This window comes from Scyliorhinus torazame, chromosome 1 (genome assembly GCF_047496885.1).
Source record: "Scyliorhinus torazame isolate Kashiwa2021f chromosome 1, sScyTor2.1, whole genome shotgun sequence".
NCBI classification, from domain to species: Eukaryota; Metazoa; Chordata; class Chondrichthyes; order Carcharhiniformes; family Scyliorhinidae; genus Scyliorhinus; species Scyliorhinus torazame.
In genome coordinates, this window is record NC_092707.1 from 256120449 (window position 1) to 256137733 (window position 17285).

The window sequence follows — 17285 nt, forward strand, 5'->3', positions numbered from 1 at the left end:
CAGCACAAAAGAAAACTTCTTCATGGTTTGCACTGAGTTGTAGTTGCCCCTGTTAGTGAAACATTGAACTCTATCGCACAATGTGGCCCAGAACATCATAACGCTCTGTGTTTTTTTTAAAAAAAAATAATAATAAATTCTCATCTTCCTTCTGGTTCTTTTGCCAAACTACTTCAATCAGTGCTCATGGATCCACCTGCTAGTGGAAACAGTTTCTCCCAATTTACTCCATCAAAACCCATCAGGCGTGGAAATAGCTGCTTTTCAGCGGGCATCAAGTTAACAAACGGACTTCTGAAGGGTATTTCTAGATCACATATTAGGTCAATAATCACAAGGTGATGGATACTTCAACAGCTAGAACATTGGATGCAAAGATCAATAGGATAGACAAACCTTCCAGCTCCAAAGGCACTGGCATTATGTAGCTCTCAGCCAAGAGGCTAAATGAATGAGACATGGCAGAGTGCTTTTTGCCCAGAGAATTTCAGACCAAAGTCTCAACGGTGAACATAGAGAGACTTGGGAGGGGTTTCATGAGCAACAGCATAGCATCAGGAAGGACAGTTGGTTTATTCATGGGGAACATATTTGTTAAGTAAAGAGTCTTTGAGCTGGAGCTCTTTTAATCAAATGAATATTGTTTGTGTACTAGCGCACTTTTATTTCTTTAAACAGACATTTGATTTGCAAGTCAAGCTCGGAGGAAGGATCAGTTGGTGAGTATTGTTTGGTTCTGAGGATTACTGTTAAATTGTTGAACTGAAGGATCCTCAATTTTCCCGCTGCATTTGCATCTATCTGTCTACCTGTCTTTATGTCCGTTTATCCATTTGCCTGTCTCCATCTGTCCAATTATCTTTATTCCCCTTTATATCTGGCTATCCACCGATTCATTATGTATTCACCCATCTGTCCATATCTATCTTTGATCTGTCTCTAGTTTTATAGGTCATTCACTTCACTCAATGTTTGCTTATGTATCATCTATCTATCTTCTTGTTTATTTGTTCAAATATTTATCTTATTTACTGACCCATAGTCAAACTATCTGTTTATTTGTCTTTGTATCCATACCTATGTTCCCTTTCTCCACCTCCCTGTATCTACCGACCTGTCAATCTCTATCTAACCTCTATCTGCCTATATTCATCCTTCCCGTTGTCTTTGTCTCTATTTATGTTTGTTTTTGTCTACTTCTGTTTATGTCTAAATCTATCTTGTGTGACTCACAGTTTGTGGAAAGGAGCTTCTGTGCCCCCTTCCCACGGGGTGTTTCCCGGTGGCGTGAAGTGGCCTGCTGTTGGCTGGCAGCGGGATCTTCTGGTCCTGCCTCTCTTTCCCATTAACTCCACCCCATGCCGCTGGGAAATTCACCATCGGCAGGACCAGAAGATCCTGCTGGCGAGAACGGCCAGAAAATCCCCCCCACCATATCTATTTTCTTACATCTGTATATTTATTTGCCCCACAATAAACCCCACTCTTGTATCACCCAGTCATCGGGACCTGTACTTAGTCCCAATTCCAAGCAAATTGTTTCTAATATCCTCAACTTTAGTCACGGCGCCCTTTCCCCCCAGTCTTGAAGACCTGTTCACATAATTCATCTTTGTGTCCCCACTTTCTCCCCAGTCTGTGAAATACTTTGGGACATTGAGCATGCAACATAAATGCCATCTTCACTTCCCAATCCGACCCAGTCAGGAGACCCAACCCTGACTGGAATGTGTGCTTTCTTTTCGAAAGGATTAGAATACAAAGATAAGCAGGTTTTGCTACAGCTATACAAAATCCTTGTTGGGCTACATGTGGCTTACTGTTACAGTTTTAGGCACTCCCCTTAGAAAGGATGTATTCGGGACTTCCGGTGGCGGCCATGCACGGGTAGGTCGTGTTTTCGGCAGCTCCCGCCGCTAATGGACTAATGGGCCTTTTTAAGGAGCTTTGACGGCCCCGTTTCGACGCAAACCGATTGGCAAACTGCGCTAGAAGGCTCCCCACAGCAGTATATGGAGGGGACCAGGAGCAGGACGGCCAAACAAACGATCAGCGAGAACCGGCAGGAACGGGCTTGGATCAGAAAATGGCGGCCGGCTTGGATCAGGCAGCGTGGGCCCAGTGGTCGCGGGAACAGCAGGAGTTTCTTAGAAGCTGTTTTGCTGACCTGAAAACGGAGATGTTGGCCCCAATGAAGGCCTCCATGGAAAAAATGGTTGAGACCCAGGGAATGCAGGAGAAGGCGATCAAGGAGATTGAGAAAAAGGTCTCGGATAATGAAGAAGAGATACTGGGCCTGGCCGGCAGGGTGGAGGTGCACAACACCTACACAAGAGGTGGCAGGAGAGGCTGGAAGACCTTGAAAACAGGTCCAGGAGGCAGAACCTGCGCATTCTGGGCCTACCTGAGGGTGAGGAGGGATCAGACGCGTGCATTCGTGACCAGGTTATTGGGGTCCCTGAAAGGGCCAGAAGCATTCCCTCGGCCTCTGGAACTGGATGAGGCGCACGGAGTCCTTGCAAGGAAGCCCAAAATGAATGAACCGCCGAGGGCCATGGTTGTACGGTTCCACCGCTTCTCAGATAAGGAACGAGTCCTGCGATGGGCTAAAAAGGAGCGGAGCAGCAGGTGGGAGAACAGCGTAATCCGCATCTACCAGGACCTGGGAGCAGAACTGACCAAGAGGCGCATTGATTCAACCGTGCTAAGGTGGCCCTCCACAGCAAAGGGGTGAAGTTCGGGCTGCTGCATCCGGCGAGGCTGTGGGTCACGTATCAAGATCGCCACCATTACTTTGATACACTGGATGAGGCGTGGAATTCCATCAAGCAAGAAAAGTTGGACTCGAACTAAAGGACAGCCACACTGGGACGTTACTCTGGTGGGGATGGTAATTGCGGAGTAGCCGGAGGCAGCGACATTATGTTGTTTCCTCTTATTTTTGTTTGTTCCCTGTTTCTTCGGCCATGTTTTCAGCTTTTGTAGAGCTCGGCCGCAGAGGGAGGAGGGGGGCCCTACGCGTGGGGCTGCTCTCCTGGCAGCTGGGGCCGTGGCTTTGATGAGGCCGGGTTTGCGCCCGGGGTTTCCTGTTTGTTTTGCTGTGGGGAGGGGCGGAAAATGTTCTTTGGGGGCCGTTGAAGCAGATAAGTTGGGCTTTCCACAGGGAGGGAGAGACCCACAAATTGAGGCATCTGAGTAATCAGAGACAGGCGGGAGCGGCCGGGGTCAGCATGGGTCAGCTGACACACAGCAGCGTAATGGGGGGAGAGCCAGTGTCAAGCGGGTGCTTGACTTGGGGTTTTTTGATCACGGGATTGCTAGAGGGGGGGTGATGGGATGCTGCTTGGCTGACAGAAAAGGTGCCAACTTGGGGGAACAGAGGGAGAGTCGGGGGGTGGGGGCCTCCAATGGGAGGGCTCGAGTAAGCGGGGGACGTGGGCTCGTGGCTAGCCAAAAAAGGGAGATGGCTAATCAGTGGGGGGGGGGTTAGCCCCCCATCCAGGCTGATCATGTGGAATGTGCGGGGCCTGAATGGGCCGGTCAAGAGGGCTCGCGTGTTCTCGCACCTTAAGGGGTTAAAGGCAGACGTAGCCATGCTACAGGAGACGCACCTAAAACTTGCGGACCAAACAAGATTGAGAAAAGGGTGGGTGGGCCAGGTGTTCCATTTGGGGCTGGATTCAAAGACCAGAGGAGTAGCAATCCTGGTCAGCAAATGGGTGGCTTTTGAGGCAGGGAATATTGTAGCTGACAAGGGGGCAGATACATAATGGTCAGCGGGAAACTGCAGGGGACTCGGGTGGTGCTAGTGAACGTTTACGCCCCGAGCTGGTGTGATGTGAAATTTATGAGATGCACGCTGGGTAAAATTCCGGACTTAGACTCACACAATCTGATTATGGGGGGTGACTTTAACACTAGACCCTGTATTGGACCGGTCAAACCCCAGGTCGGGGAAGCGACCAGCGGCGGCTAAAGAACTGAGGGGATTCATGGAACAGGTGGGGGGCGTAGACCCGTGGAGATTCGCCTGACCGAGGGCGAAAGAGTTCACTTTCTTTTCCCATGTCCACAAAGTCTACTCCCGTATAGATTTCTTTGTGATGAGCAGGGCGTTAATCCCTAGGGTGGAGGCGACAGAATACTCGGCCATTGCAGTCTCCGATCATGCTCCACACTGGGTGGATTTGCGTCTTGGAGAGGAGAGAGGTCAGCCCCCACTATGGAGGCTAGATGTGGGGCTGCTGGCAGAAGACTAGGTTTGTGGGCGGATAAGGAGGAACATTAAAAATTACCTGGAAACTAATGATACGGGGAGGTAGCAGCAGCCACGGTGAGGGAGGCCCTGAAGGCAGTTATCAGAGGGGAGTTGATCTCTATCAAATCTCGTAGAGAGAAGAAAGACAGAGCGGAGAGAGAAAGGCTAGTCAAGGACATACTCAGAATAGACAGGAGCTACGCGGAAACTCCCGAGACGGGGCTACTGAAAGACCGCCGGAGGCTGCAGGCGGAATTCGATCTGCTGACCACAGGGAGCGCGGTAGCACAGCTGAGGAAGGCCAAAGGGGCTGTCTACGAATACAAGGAGAAAGCAAGTAGAATGCTGGCGCACCAACTTCGCAAGCGGGAGGCGGCCAGGGAAGTACGGGATAAGGAGGGCAACACGGTCATAGACCCAGAGGGGGTGAACAAAGTCTTTAGGGCGTTTTACGATAACTTGTATGAGTCAGGACCCCTGCCAGGGGGGGAGGGGATGAAGCAATTCATGGACCAACTGAGGTTCCCAAAGGTGGAAGAAGATCTGGTGGAGGGACTGGGGCCCCGATAGAGCTGGAGGAGATGGTAAAGAGTTTAGGGAACATGCAGTCGGGCAAAGCCCCAGGGCCGGACGGCTACCCTGTAGAATTCTACAAGAAATTTTCGGAACTGCTGTGCCCACTCCTGCTAAGGACCTTTAATGAGGCCAAAGAGAGAGGGACCCTCCCCCCAACAATGTCACAGGCTTCGATTTCACTCATCCTCAAACGAAAGAAAGATCCGCTATAGTGTGGATCTTATAGACCGATATCGCTCCTGAACGTAGACACCAAACTGCTGGCCAAGATCTTGGCTGCTAGGATTGAGGGCTGTGTCCCTCGGATGCCCTCCACAAGCTTAATCTATCTTGGCTGGTAGAGCAGATGGAGGGGGACTTCAAAAGGTAGGACATGCTCCCGCTATCTTTAGCGTGGAGGGTGCAGACCGTTAACATGACGGTCCTCCCCAGATTTCTGTTCGTCTTCCAGTGCCTTCCCATCTTCATCCCATAGTCCATCTTTAAGAGGGTGAACAAGATCATCTCAGGATTCGTATAGGCAAATAAGACCCCGCGAGTAAAGAGACTGTACCTGGAGCGCAGTTGGGGGGGTGGGGTGGGGGGGGCGCTGGTGCTGCCGAGCTTTTGCAGCTACTATTGGGCGGCTAACATAGCCATGATTCGGAAATGGGTATTGGGGGAGGGGTCGACGTGGTAGTGGTTAGAGGCGGCTTCATGTAAAGGTACCAGCCTAGGGGCACTCGTAACGGCACCTCTGCCGTTCTCGCCGGCCCGCTACTCCTCTAGTCCGGTGGTGGTGGCGGCATTAAAGATCTGGGGTCAGTGGAGAAGGCACGGGGGGGTGGAGGGAGCCTCCGTTTGGACCCCGATACGCAACAATCACAGATTTGTCCCGGGCAAGATAGACGGACGGTTTCAAAGCTGGCATAGGGCAGGATTTAAAAGGATGAGGGACCTGTTCATAAACGGGATCTTCCCCAGCCTGAAAACGCGAGAGGAGAAATTCAGTTTGCCTCCTGGAAACGCTTTTGGATACCTTCAGGTACGCACCTTTCTCAAAAAACAGGTGGTATCATTTCCACTGCTACCCCCACGCAGGATACAGGATAGGGTGATCTCCGGCACCTGGGTAGGGGAGGGGAAGGTGACAGACATCTACCAGGATCTTCAGGAGGTGGAGGAAGCCCCAGTACAGGAGCTTAAGGGCAAATGGGAGGAGGAATTAGGTGGGGAGCTGGATGTTGGCCTGTGGGCAGACGCCCTAAACAGGGTCAATTTCTCTTCTTCATGTGCCAGGCTTAGCTTAATCCAGTTTAAGGTTGTCCACCGGGCGCACATGACAGCAACCAGGATGAGCAAGCTCTTTGGGGTTGAGGATAAATGTGTGCGAGGTGTGCGGGAAGCCCTGCAGATCATGTCCATATGTTCTGGGCATGCCCGGCTCTTAAGGGTTTCTGGCAGGGTTTTGCTAAGGCAATGTCCAAGATCTTAGCGTGGGTGGTGCCGAGTCCAGAGATAGCGATCTTTGGTGTGTCAGACGATCTGGGAGTTCAGGAACGAAAGAGGCCGACGTATTGGCCTTTGCCTCCCTGGTAGCCCGGAGACTGATCCTTTTAATGTGGAGGGACTCGAAGTCCCCGAGTGTAGAGACCTGGGTTAGTGACATGGCTGGGTTTCCCAGTCTCAAGAAAATAAAGTTTGCCTTGAGAGGGTCCATGGCGGGGTTCTCTCGGAGGTGGCAGCCGTTCCCCGACTTCCTAGGAGAGCAGTAAAGGTCAGCAGTAGCAGCATCCGGGGGTGGGGGGGGGGGATCATTACGTTGTATTGTTCTTTTCTTTGTATATACGGTTAACATTTATTTTGTTCTGTTAATTGTTGTGTACGGTTATGCAAAAATTATGTTTTTTGACAAATTTGAATAAAAATAATTTTTTAAAAAAGAATGTATTCACCTTCAATGAATACAGCACTGATTTACACTTATTCCAAGCGTTAGATTATGAGGAGAGAAATAAACTGAAATGGTATTCCTTGAAATATTGAAGATTTTTAAGATTCAGAAGCTATTGATGGGGTAGACAGGAACTTTTTCTGCTTGTGGGGGGACTCCAGGACAAGGGGGCATAACTTTAAAATCCGAGCCAGATCATTCAGGAGAGATGATAAAAAAACATTACTCAGCACAATGCAGAGCACGCACCCATAAAAAGAAGTAGGTCCTAGCTCCATTACAGTGTATTAAGGCAGGTGGGTTGATTTAGAATACAGATCGGCTATAATTCCCTTGAATGGTGAAACAGGCTGAATGGACTCCTCCTGTTTCTGTGCAAGTCTCAGGATTCAACCCAGTCCCAAATCTTCTTGGTTCGACCCAGCCTGTGTCGCAGTCGAATGGGTGGAGAGGATAACTTGGGGGCTGGCAAGATCATCTCTTTAATCAAGGAACACAGGCAATCGATGGTCCTGACCATAATGAGCTCAAAGCTGGGAGTGAGAACTTCATGTTTACTCCAGCTAATGACCTGATTGTAGGGTGGTGCAGTGCTCATGTTATTAGACTAATTCAGAATCCTGGACTAGTAATCCAGCAAGCATGTGTTCAATTTGAGCTTTTGATTTCAGTTTTAAAGACTGGGAAATGAAAAGCTGTCAAATGTAAAATTGATCATGAAGCTGCTGGATTATTGTAAAAACCAAACTGGTTCACTAATGTCCTTTTGGAGAAGGGAACCTGCTGTCTTGGTTTGGCCTCTTCTGTCTTCAGTCTCGTAGCAAACACTTCCTAATTGCTCTAACTAATCACCAAAGAACTGTACTGCCTAACCAAGGTAATCCTCGGACTCCGTGATCACAGACCTGGGGCCAGGGTAAACCTCGGACTCAGTGATCACAGGCCTGGGGCCAGGGTAAACCTCGGACACCCCACAGGCCTGGGGCCAGGGTAAACCTCGGACACCGTACTAACAGGTCTGGGGCCAGGGTAAACCTCGGACTCAGTGATCACAGGCCTGGGGCCAGGGTACACCTCGGACTCAGTGATCACAGGCCTGGGGCCAGGGTAAACCTCGGACACCGTACTAACAGGTCTGGGGCCAGGGTAAACCTCGGACTCAGTGATCACAGGCCTGGGGCCAGGGTAAACCTCGGACACCGTACTAACAGGTCTGGGGCCAGGGTAAACCTCGGACTCAGTGATCACAGGCCTGGGGCCAGGGTAAACCTCGGACACCGTACTAACAGGTCTGGGGCCAGGGTAAACCTCGGACTCAGTGATCACAAGTCTGGGGCCAGGGTAAACCTTGGACACCCTTCTTGCGGTTCTTGGGCCAGGGTTAGCATCGGACACCTTGCTCACAGGACTGGGGCCAGGATAAACCTCGGACACCGTGCTCACCGGTCTGAGCCATCGTAAACTTCAGACACCGTGTTCACGGGCCTGGGGCCAGGGTACACCTCGGACACTGTTCACAGGTCTGGGTCAGGGTAAACCTCGGACACCGTGCTCACAGATCTGAGCCATCGTAAACTTCAGACACTGTGCTCACAGGTTTGGGCCAGGGTAAACCTCGGACACTGTGCTCACAGGTTTGGGCCAGGGTAAACCTCGGACACTGTGTTCACAGGTTTGGGCCAGGGTAAACCTCAGACACTGTGCTCACAGGTTTGGGCCAGGGTAAACCTCGGACACTGTGCTCACAGGTCTGGGCCAGGGTAAACCTCAGACACTGTGCTCACAGGTTTGGGCCAGGGTAAACCTCAGACACCGTGCTCACAGGTCTGGGCCAGGGTAAACCTCAGACACCGTGCTCACAGGTCTGGGCCAGGGTAAACCTCAGACACCGTGCTCACAGGTCTGAGCCAGGGTAAACCTCAGACACCGTGCTCACAGGTCTGGGCCAGGGTAAACCTCAGACACCGTGCTCACAGGTCTGGGCCAGGGTAAACCTCGGACACTGTGCTCACAGGTCTGAGCCATGGTAAACCTCGGACACTGTGCTCACAGGTCTGGGCCAGGGTAAACCTCAGACACCGTGCTCACAGGTCTGAGCCAGGGTAAACCTCAGACACTGTGCTCACAGGTCTGGGCCAGGGTAAACCTCAGACACTGTGCTCACAGGTCTGGGCCAGGGTAAACCTCAGACACCGTGCTCACAGGTCTGAGCCAGGGTAAACCTCAGACACTGTGCTCACAGGTCTGGGCCAGGGTAAACCTCGGGCAACATGCTCACAGGTCTGAGCCAGGGTAAACCTCAGACACTGTGCTCACAGGTCTGGGCCAGGGTAAACCTCGGGCAACATGCTCACAGGTCTGGGCCAGGGTAAACCTCAGACACTGTGCTCACAGGTCTGGGCCAGGGTAAACCTCGGGCAACATGCTCACAGGTCTGAGCCAGGGTAAACCTCAGACACTGTGCTCACTGGTCTGGGCCAGGGTAAACCTCGGACACTGTGCTCACAGGTCTGGGCCAGGGTAAACCTCGGACACTGTGCTCACAGGTCTGAGCCAGGGTAAACCTCGGACACTGTGCTCACTGGTCTGGGCCAGGGAAAACCTCAGACACAGTGCTCACAGGCCAAGGCCAGAGTAAACTTCAGACACTCTGCTCACAGGTCTGGGCCAGGGTAAACCTCAGACACTGTGCTCACTGGTCTGGGCCAGGGTAAACCTCAGACACAGTGCTCACAGGCCAAGGCCAGAGTAAACTTCAGACACTCTGCTCACAGGTCTGGGCCAGGGTAAACCTCGGACAACATTCTCACAGGTCTGAGCCAGGGTAAACCTCAGACACTGTGCTCACTGGTCTGGGCCAGGGTAAACCTCAGACACTGTGCTCACAGGTCTGAGCCAGGGTAAACCTCGGACACTGTGCTCACAGGTCTGAGCCATGGTAAACCTCAGACACTGTGCTCACAGGTCTGGGCCAGGGTAAACCTCAGACACTGTGCTCACAGGTCTGGGCCAGGGTAAACCTCAGACACTGTGCTCACAGGTCTGAGCCAGGGTAAACCTCGGACACTGTGCTCACAGGTCTGGGCCAGGGTAAACCTCAGACACTGTGCTCACAGGTCTGGGCCAGGGTAAACCTCGGACACTGTGCTCACAGGTCTGGGCCAGGGTAAACCTCGGACACTGTGCTCACAGGTCTGAGCCATGGTAAACCTCAGACACAGTGCCCTCAGGCCAAGGCCAGAGTAAACTTCAGACACTCTGCTCACAGGTCTGGGCCAGGGTAAACCTCGGACACAGTGCTCACTTGTCTGGCGCCAGGATGAAATGAAAATCGCTTATTGTCACAAGTAGGCTTCAAATGAAGTTACTGTGAAAAGCCCCTAGTCGCCACATTCCGGCGCCTGTTCGGGGAGGCTGTTACGGGAATTGAACCGTGCTGCTGGCCTGCCTTCAAAGCCAGCGATTTAGCCCTGTGCTAAACAGCCCTCGGGCATCATGCTCACAGGTCTTGGACCAGAGTAAACATTGGACACCTTGCGCAAAGGCCTTTGGACCAGAGTAAACCAACAACGCCACAGGATAGGTTTGCATTTTGTTAAAATGTATGAAAGTTTCTGAGTGTGAACTTGAATGTTAAGATTAGCTCATGAAAAAATAGGAAAGGGCTCAACACCGTTTGACTATTTTGTGCTCTTATTACAGGAAGTAGTGACTGGAAAAAGAAAAATAAATCGTTTTGGCAAGGATTTCGGAAATCGCCGAAAGGGAGCGCAGTGCGAGAACTGTGTAAAGGTAAAGCTATTGCGGGGCAGCCTTTCATATCTTTCTGTACTTGTGCCAAATGTGCAATGGGGTAGGAACTTTAGCTTAAAGACCAGTTGTTCGGGTGCCAACCCTCAAGGATTGTCCTGGGATTTGAAGGAAATGAGGATTAATCTCCTGGATACTGATTCAAGCTTCTCCCAGGAGACAGATCACAGGAGCTATTGAAAAAAAAATGATGCAGCTTTTAATTTGCTTTGAATGGTTCTTGGGTTAGAGATGGTGGGGGGCGGAGGGGAGAGACTGTTCAACTGGGTAGGGGGCAATTGGGGGTGGGAGATCATGTGATGAAATGCCCAGGTTTAATAAGAACTGCCAATCCTACCTAAGCTATTGCAGTGATCTACCTGTATCAAACACAATTGCATCAAACACATTTTATGGTAGGTATAGTCGAGGGTTTAGTATTACTCCCCAATTCTCTCATTGGGTCTCTCGACTCTACAAAGTATGCCTTTAGGTGCTCAATATCCAGGTAAATAGAGTGTGACACAAGGAGTTGAATCAAGACCACAATCTCCGCTCTTCATAGTCTTGATTAACTGGAACATAGCAGATGCAGGACATATGACCTTCAGTGGACAAATAAAGATATCCTCTACCAGACTGAGGATCAGTTAAAAAACATTGGACAGATTTATTTAATATTAAGCAAGTAAATCAACAGGTCTCAATACAAGGCTTTTGGTTATGACACTGACAGACATTACGATTTTCCTTGAAAACAGGACTAGAAACATCCCTGTCCTGCTCTAATCCACCCCAAAGATTATATATTTTAATTTAAAAAAATGTTTTTCCAATTAAGAGGCAGTTTAGCTTGGCCAATCCACCTACATCTTTGGGTTGTGGGGGTGAGACCCACGCAGACACTGGGAGAATGTGTGAACACCACACGGACAATGAGCCGGGATCGAACCCGAGTCCTCGGCGGGTGATGCAGCAGTGCTAACCACTGCGCCATCGTGCCAGCCCCAATATTTATACATAATAAATCCTATGCGATACGCACCACAGAGTTAGATCTAGCCCAGTCTCTCTGTTGATTTCCAACTGATTAAAAGGTATTGCTGTACAGTGTCGTTACATCACAGTTATTACCACCACACTGACTGCAGCAGTTTATGAAGAAGGCCCACCACCACTTCAAAATCATTTTTACATCTTTACTTTCTGGCAAAGGCACAATGGCCGAATGACCACCTGTGAGATTTCGTGATGGTTTACCCGATTTTTCAGTTCCAGGAATTAAAACCTCTTTTAGTTTTATCTCCTCAAAATTTGAGATTCTGCTGAGCTTTGCTGGGCGGGTCATGATTTAAAACTTCACCTTCAAAGACTTTTTAATAACAGATGAAATTCTTTTACCCCAACCCAATTTTCCTTGTTGATTTTTGAAGGAGAAGATGTTGGATTTGTGGCCAGTGAGATTACCATGAGTGATGAGGACCGCATTGAACTGATGATGATGGTCAAAGATAAGATGATCACAATAGAGGAGGCACTTGCTAAGGTAACTAGGAGACCTCTTTGTACTTTGTAATTAAGGTAACTGCTATTTGTATTTGGTTCAGTTTACTTGGCCGTTTTATTGTCACAGCTACTGAGTCAGAAGGTTGTGGGTTCAAGCCTAGTTCAGAGGCTTTCCTCGGGCTTGATTTGTCTCTTTGAGTTCCATCCCAATGCACCTATTTTTAAGTTTCGCCATGCGTTAATGGAATCAGCAAAAAGAGTTGGATGTAAATGAATAGCTATGGGCTGATTTTGGGCAGAAATTCTGGTCTGCATTTCCGCAGGTAATTCCAGATCCAAATACTTGTATCTTACCACCAACTATTATTCCCATCCACCAGAACAAACTCTGATGCACCCATGAGGCAATTTTTCTGAGGCGTGGCAAATTCTAACCTTGCAGGCCGAATGCTGTTGTTCTCTGCTGCTGTTATGGATGTCATTTAAATATCTACTAATAAGAAAAATTGCATTTATAGGGCGCCTTTCAAACTCTCAGAATGTCTCAAAGTGCTTTACCGTCAAAGAAGTGCATGGTAAGTGTCTCATTCTTGTATTATAGGAAAGACAGTAGCAAATTTACACAAAGCAAGGTCTCACAAACAGCCCCTCTGGCTGGCTGCGCAGGCATCCTTAGTGATTCAATGTAGATTATGTGCTCCAGTCTCTCGCATGGGACTTAAAGCCACAACCTTCTGACTGAGAAGCAGGAGTGATACCACTGAGCCAAGGGTAATTCTAATCACTCTGGGGGGAATGTCAGACTGTCTGCCCTATATGTTTATTATTTTCCTTGGTTTTATTTCCTACATAAGAGTTGATTATGATTTATTTTTCAGCTCAAAGAATATGAATGTCATAGCAGGCTGTCGCTGAGCATGGATTCAACTCAACCGGCAGGTGGAGCCCATGAGCCATGGGATGAGTCCTCCGACGGTGGCGTGAGTAAAGTCTGCTTAATTCTGGCAAACTCTCGGAAGCCGAAAACATTTAGATGGCCTTGACCCCAACTGCTACCCCAAAGCCGTGCCCGCTGGTGAAGGAGAAAAGGGACAAAGACTTGCCTTCATGTAGTGCCTTTCATGACCTGTTTTTAATCACTGTAGTATTATAGGAAAGATGGCAGACTATTTATGCACAGTGAGGTCCATAGCTCAGAAACAACCCATCCGTCACAACTAGTCCATTTGGCATTCGTGTTCCTCACAGCCCTTCTGCACCGTTCTGTTCCTTTACCCCTTCATGTGATTAGCTAGCTCCTCATGAAATACATCTATGATATTTTCTTCAACAAATTCTTCTTACCAGTCACTGGATTCAAAGGATTCTCCCGAATTCCCTATTAGGTGTAGTAGTGGTTTTCTTACATTGATGTCCTCTACTTTTAGACAACCCCACATGTGGAAACGGTATCTCGACATCTGTTATATCTGTCTGGAAATGGAACTCCTGCACTTGATTTTCTTTCTTTGTGGCCTTCTGAACCCGTACTGCTGTTTTTAGTGGTTTGTGTACCCCTGGATTGCTTTGTTTCTCCACTCCAGTGTGACTCATCCCATAAGCATGTAGCCTTGTTATTCTTTCTGCCAAAGTGTACCACCTCAGTTATCTGTATTAAAATTAATTTCCTAAGTACATGCCCATTCTGCAAATTTATCAATGCCTTCCTGCATTTTGTCCCATTTTTCTTTGTATTAACTACGCCTCATAAACTGATATCATCTACAAGTTTCAAAATTGAACTTCCAATTCCTACGTCCAGATTATTAACAAAAATTGTGACAATAGTGATCACAGCACCAATTCCTGTAGAAAGCCACATCCCACTTTTCGTCATTCTAAATAGCGATTCTTAATCCCTGTTTACCATTCTGTGGCCAACTTGGTATCCATTCTGCCAATCGCCATGTTCTGACCTTCACCATGAGTCTACCATGCGATACTTTTAAAGGCCTTTTGAAAATCCAACTTTGTTATATTGACTGCATTACTCCTGCCCACTCTTTCTGACATTTCTTCAAGGAACTCAGTAAGATTGGCTCAGCATATTATTCCTTTTTGAAATCTGTGCTGATTACTCTTAGTTATGCATTCGATTCCAAATGTTTTTGGGTTATATCTTTGAGGATTCTGTTATATTTGCCACCACCAGTGTTGGGCTGAATAGTCTGAGTCTCTAGACTTGTTCTATTACCGTTTTAAGTAAAAGAATCACACGTGCTGCCTTACCAGTCTTCTGGCACTATTCCCTTTTCTAATTAATGTATATATATTGTGTGTGTGTTTGTGTTTGTTCCTCTGATATATCTTCTTTAGCTGCTTTTAATTTGTCTATTGCAATCTATCTAAACCAGTGGTATTATCTTCTCTAGGCTTCATTAGTTTAGCAATTATCTCCTGCCTTTCTATCTTAAATGCCATTGCAACTTTTATTTTATCTCTTTTTCTAATGTCATGACCTGCTTGTTAGTCTCCCTGGTAAAAACAAAGGCAAAATAACAGTCGATAATTTTGCCATTCTGCAAGAAGATTAAGTTTGAACTGAGGGGAAAAATGGAGGGGTTCAAAAATTCATGGGCATTATTCATTATGCACTTTCAAGAATTGGATAATATCGAACATTCGTGGGGGGGGAGCGGTGGGAGAGTTGCGGGGAGGAGGACTGTATGGGCGGGATTCTCCGACCCCCCGCCGGGTCGGAGAATCCCCGGTGGGAGGCCCGAATCCTGCCCCGAATCCGGCTGCCGTATTCTGCGGTGTCGTTTTTCAGGCGGGGGTAGTATCACCGCCACGGCGGTCGGGGGCCGTTCACAGCAGCCCCCCCCCGGCGATTCTCTGGGCCCCGATGGGTTGAGTGGCCGCTCAGTTTTACCCAGCCCCGCCGGCGTGAATCACTCACCTCATGCATGGCGGGACCTGGCAGGTAAGTCAACGGGGGCGGTCCTTTGGGGGGTGTGGGGGGCACGGGGGGATCCGACCCCATGGGGGGCCCCCACGGTGGCCTGGCCTGCGATCAGGGCCCACCGATTTGCAGGCGGGCTTGATCCGTGGGGGCACTTCTTCCTTCCGCGCCTAGCCCCTGTAGGGCTCTGCCATATTACCTGGGGACCGACGCAGAGAAGAGAACCCCCCGCGCATGCACGAGAATACGCCGGCCGGTCCGCGCATGTGCGAAATCACGCCGGCCGGTCCGCGCATGCGCGAACTCGCTGGAGCGGCGCCAACCCATCTGGCGTCAACCTAGCCCCTTGGAAAGGTGAGAATTTTTCACCTTGGGGGGGGGGGGGGGGGGGGGGGGGGTCATTGGCCCCGGTTTTCCCGCCGGTGTGGGGACTTAGGCCGGGTTCCTCCCTTCTGGGGACTATGCGTTAATGGGACTATGGGTGATTCCTGATTCATTTTTGTTGTTTGTTTTTGTTAACATGCGGGCAGTTGTTTGGGGGTTGGTGGGAGGATGAGATTGTTGTTGTTGATATGGGGATTGACATTATATTCGTTACTGCTTATTGTTTATTGTTGGTGGGTGGAAATTAGAGAGAAAATGTGAAAAAGGAGAATAAAAATAAATGTTGCCATTCTGCTGCCATTACCTGTGCGTTGACTTGTGAATCCCATAGTTTATTTTATAGATTCAGGCATCTAGGCATCACTGACAAGGCCAGTATTTCCAGCCCATCACTGATTGCCTTTGAGAAGGTGTGGGTCAGCACCTTTTTGAACATCTGCTGAAATGCGCTTTTTATTTATGTCTTCAGAATACTTTATTTCATTTTATATTCCTTGGCAATTTCATTTCATAGCACCACTTTGCTTTCTTGTTTCCTAACCTCTTTGTATTCCCTTCTGTCATTCTCTCTTTTATTCACAGTGTACTTATTGTACACCCATTTTCTTGAGTTGGAATTTTGCCCTTGTGCATCCATGGTGTTCCATTATGGCTAGTTGATTTTGTAGTGCAAAATATGTCTCCTGAACTTTATTGATCATTATTATTTGATACTGTTGTACCAAATCTTCGTCAAAATTATTTCAGTTTACCTTTCCCAAACCCAGTCGCTGTCCCCAGAAATGAGCTATATGCTAATTTGTTTCTTCCAATCTTTGTCCTGTGTTTCTCTCAATCATTATGTTGGACTTAATTTTGCTGTGATTGCTACTATCTAGATTCTCCCCTATGCTTACATCTCTTACCTGCTTTTGCACATTTTCCAATCATAGATTTAGTATTGATTTTTCTCTTATGCTTCTTGTGTGCTGAATAATAAAGGAGACTCAAACACACAGTAAAAACACCCCAGTATTGGGCACTGAGACTGTATTTTCCGCTCAAGTCCCTGGAGTGGACTTTGATCTCGAGTGCTGGAGTTCATCAGAGACGAGAGCGAGATTCCCTGTCCTACCCCCCCCCCCCCCCCCCCCTCTTTCTTCCCACTTCTCTCCCCTAGTTCCATCCCCACCCCAGCTCTCCGACCTTACAATGAAGGAAAAGTCATTGAGGAAGCAGCTGACGCTGGTTGGTCCTAGGATAGTACCCTGAGGAACTCCTGCAGTGATGTCCTGGAACTGAAGTGAATGACCTTCAACAACCACAACCATATTTCTTTGTGCTAGGTATGATTCCAACCAATGGAGAGTTTTCCTCCTGATTCCCACTAACTTCAGTTTTGGTCAAATGCTGCCTTGATGTCAAGGGCAATCACTTTCACCTCTGGAGTTCAGTTCTTTTGCCCATGTTTGGACCGAGGCTGCAATGAGGTTATAAACAGAGTGTCCCTGACATTCTGTGGGTCAGGTAAAGCTCATCAAGTCCACTGTATTTAATGTAAATTCCACTTCTCACCTGTTCAGATATGGGAGCAGCTGGATGACGATATTCAGGAGCTGAAGAATGATGATGTCCAAGAGGTGAAGTTTAAAAGACTCCACAAATTGGTTTCTTCAAAACGCAGATCAAAAAAGAAACTGATTAAAGTGGATGACATGAAGACATCTACTGCAGGTAAGCTGGAGTACATTCCACTGCAGTCTTGATACAGTGTGAATAATTAGTCTAATTAAGAATCAACTGAGATCAGAAATGGATCAAGCACTCACCCAGAGGGTGCATGCTTTGTAGGCCTTCTCCAGTCCAAGCAATACCCTTTTACCAATGCAAAAGCGAAATACAGTGGATTCTGGAAATCT

At 48.6% G+C, this 17285-nt stretch overlaps 1 protein-coding gene across 4 annotated transcripts in view; it reads left to right on the forward strand.

The window, feature by feature from the left end:
- Positions 1 to 17285, forward strand: part of sash1a (SAM and SH3 domain containing 1a) — a 233169-nt gene that overhangs the window by 158266 nt on the left and 57618 nt on the right. For 3 of the 4 annotated variants that reach the window (XM_072504812.1, XM_072504828.1, XM_072504824.1), the window contains exons 5-10: positions 679 to 719; positions 10470 to 10559; positions 11990 to 12102; positions 12581 to 12637; positions 12941 to 13042; positions 16950 to 17100. In XM_072504812.1, coding sequence (XP_072360913.1) covers positions 679 to 719; positions 10470 to 10559; positions 11990 to 12102; positions 12581 to 12637; positions 12941 to 13042; positions 16950 to 17100 — 554 coding nt within the window. The remainder of the gene's footprint in view (positions 1 to 678; positions 720 to 10469; positions 10560 to 11989; positions 12103 to 12580; positions 12638 to 12940; positions 13043 to 16949; positions 17101 to 17285) is intronic. The other variant, XM_072504821.1, reaches the window with a different exon arrangement.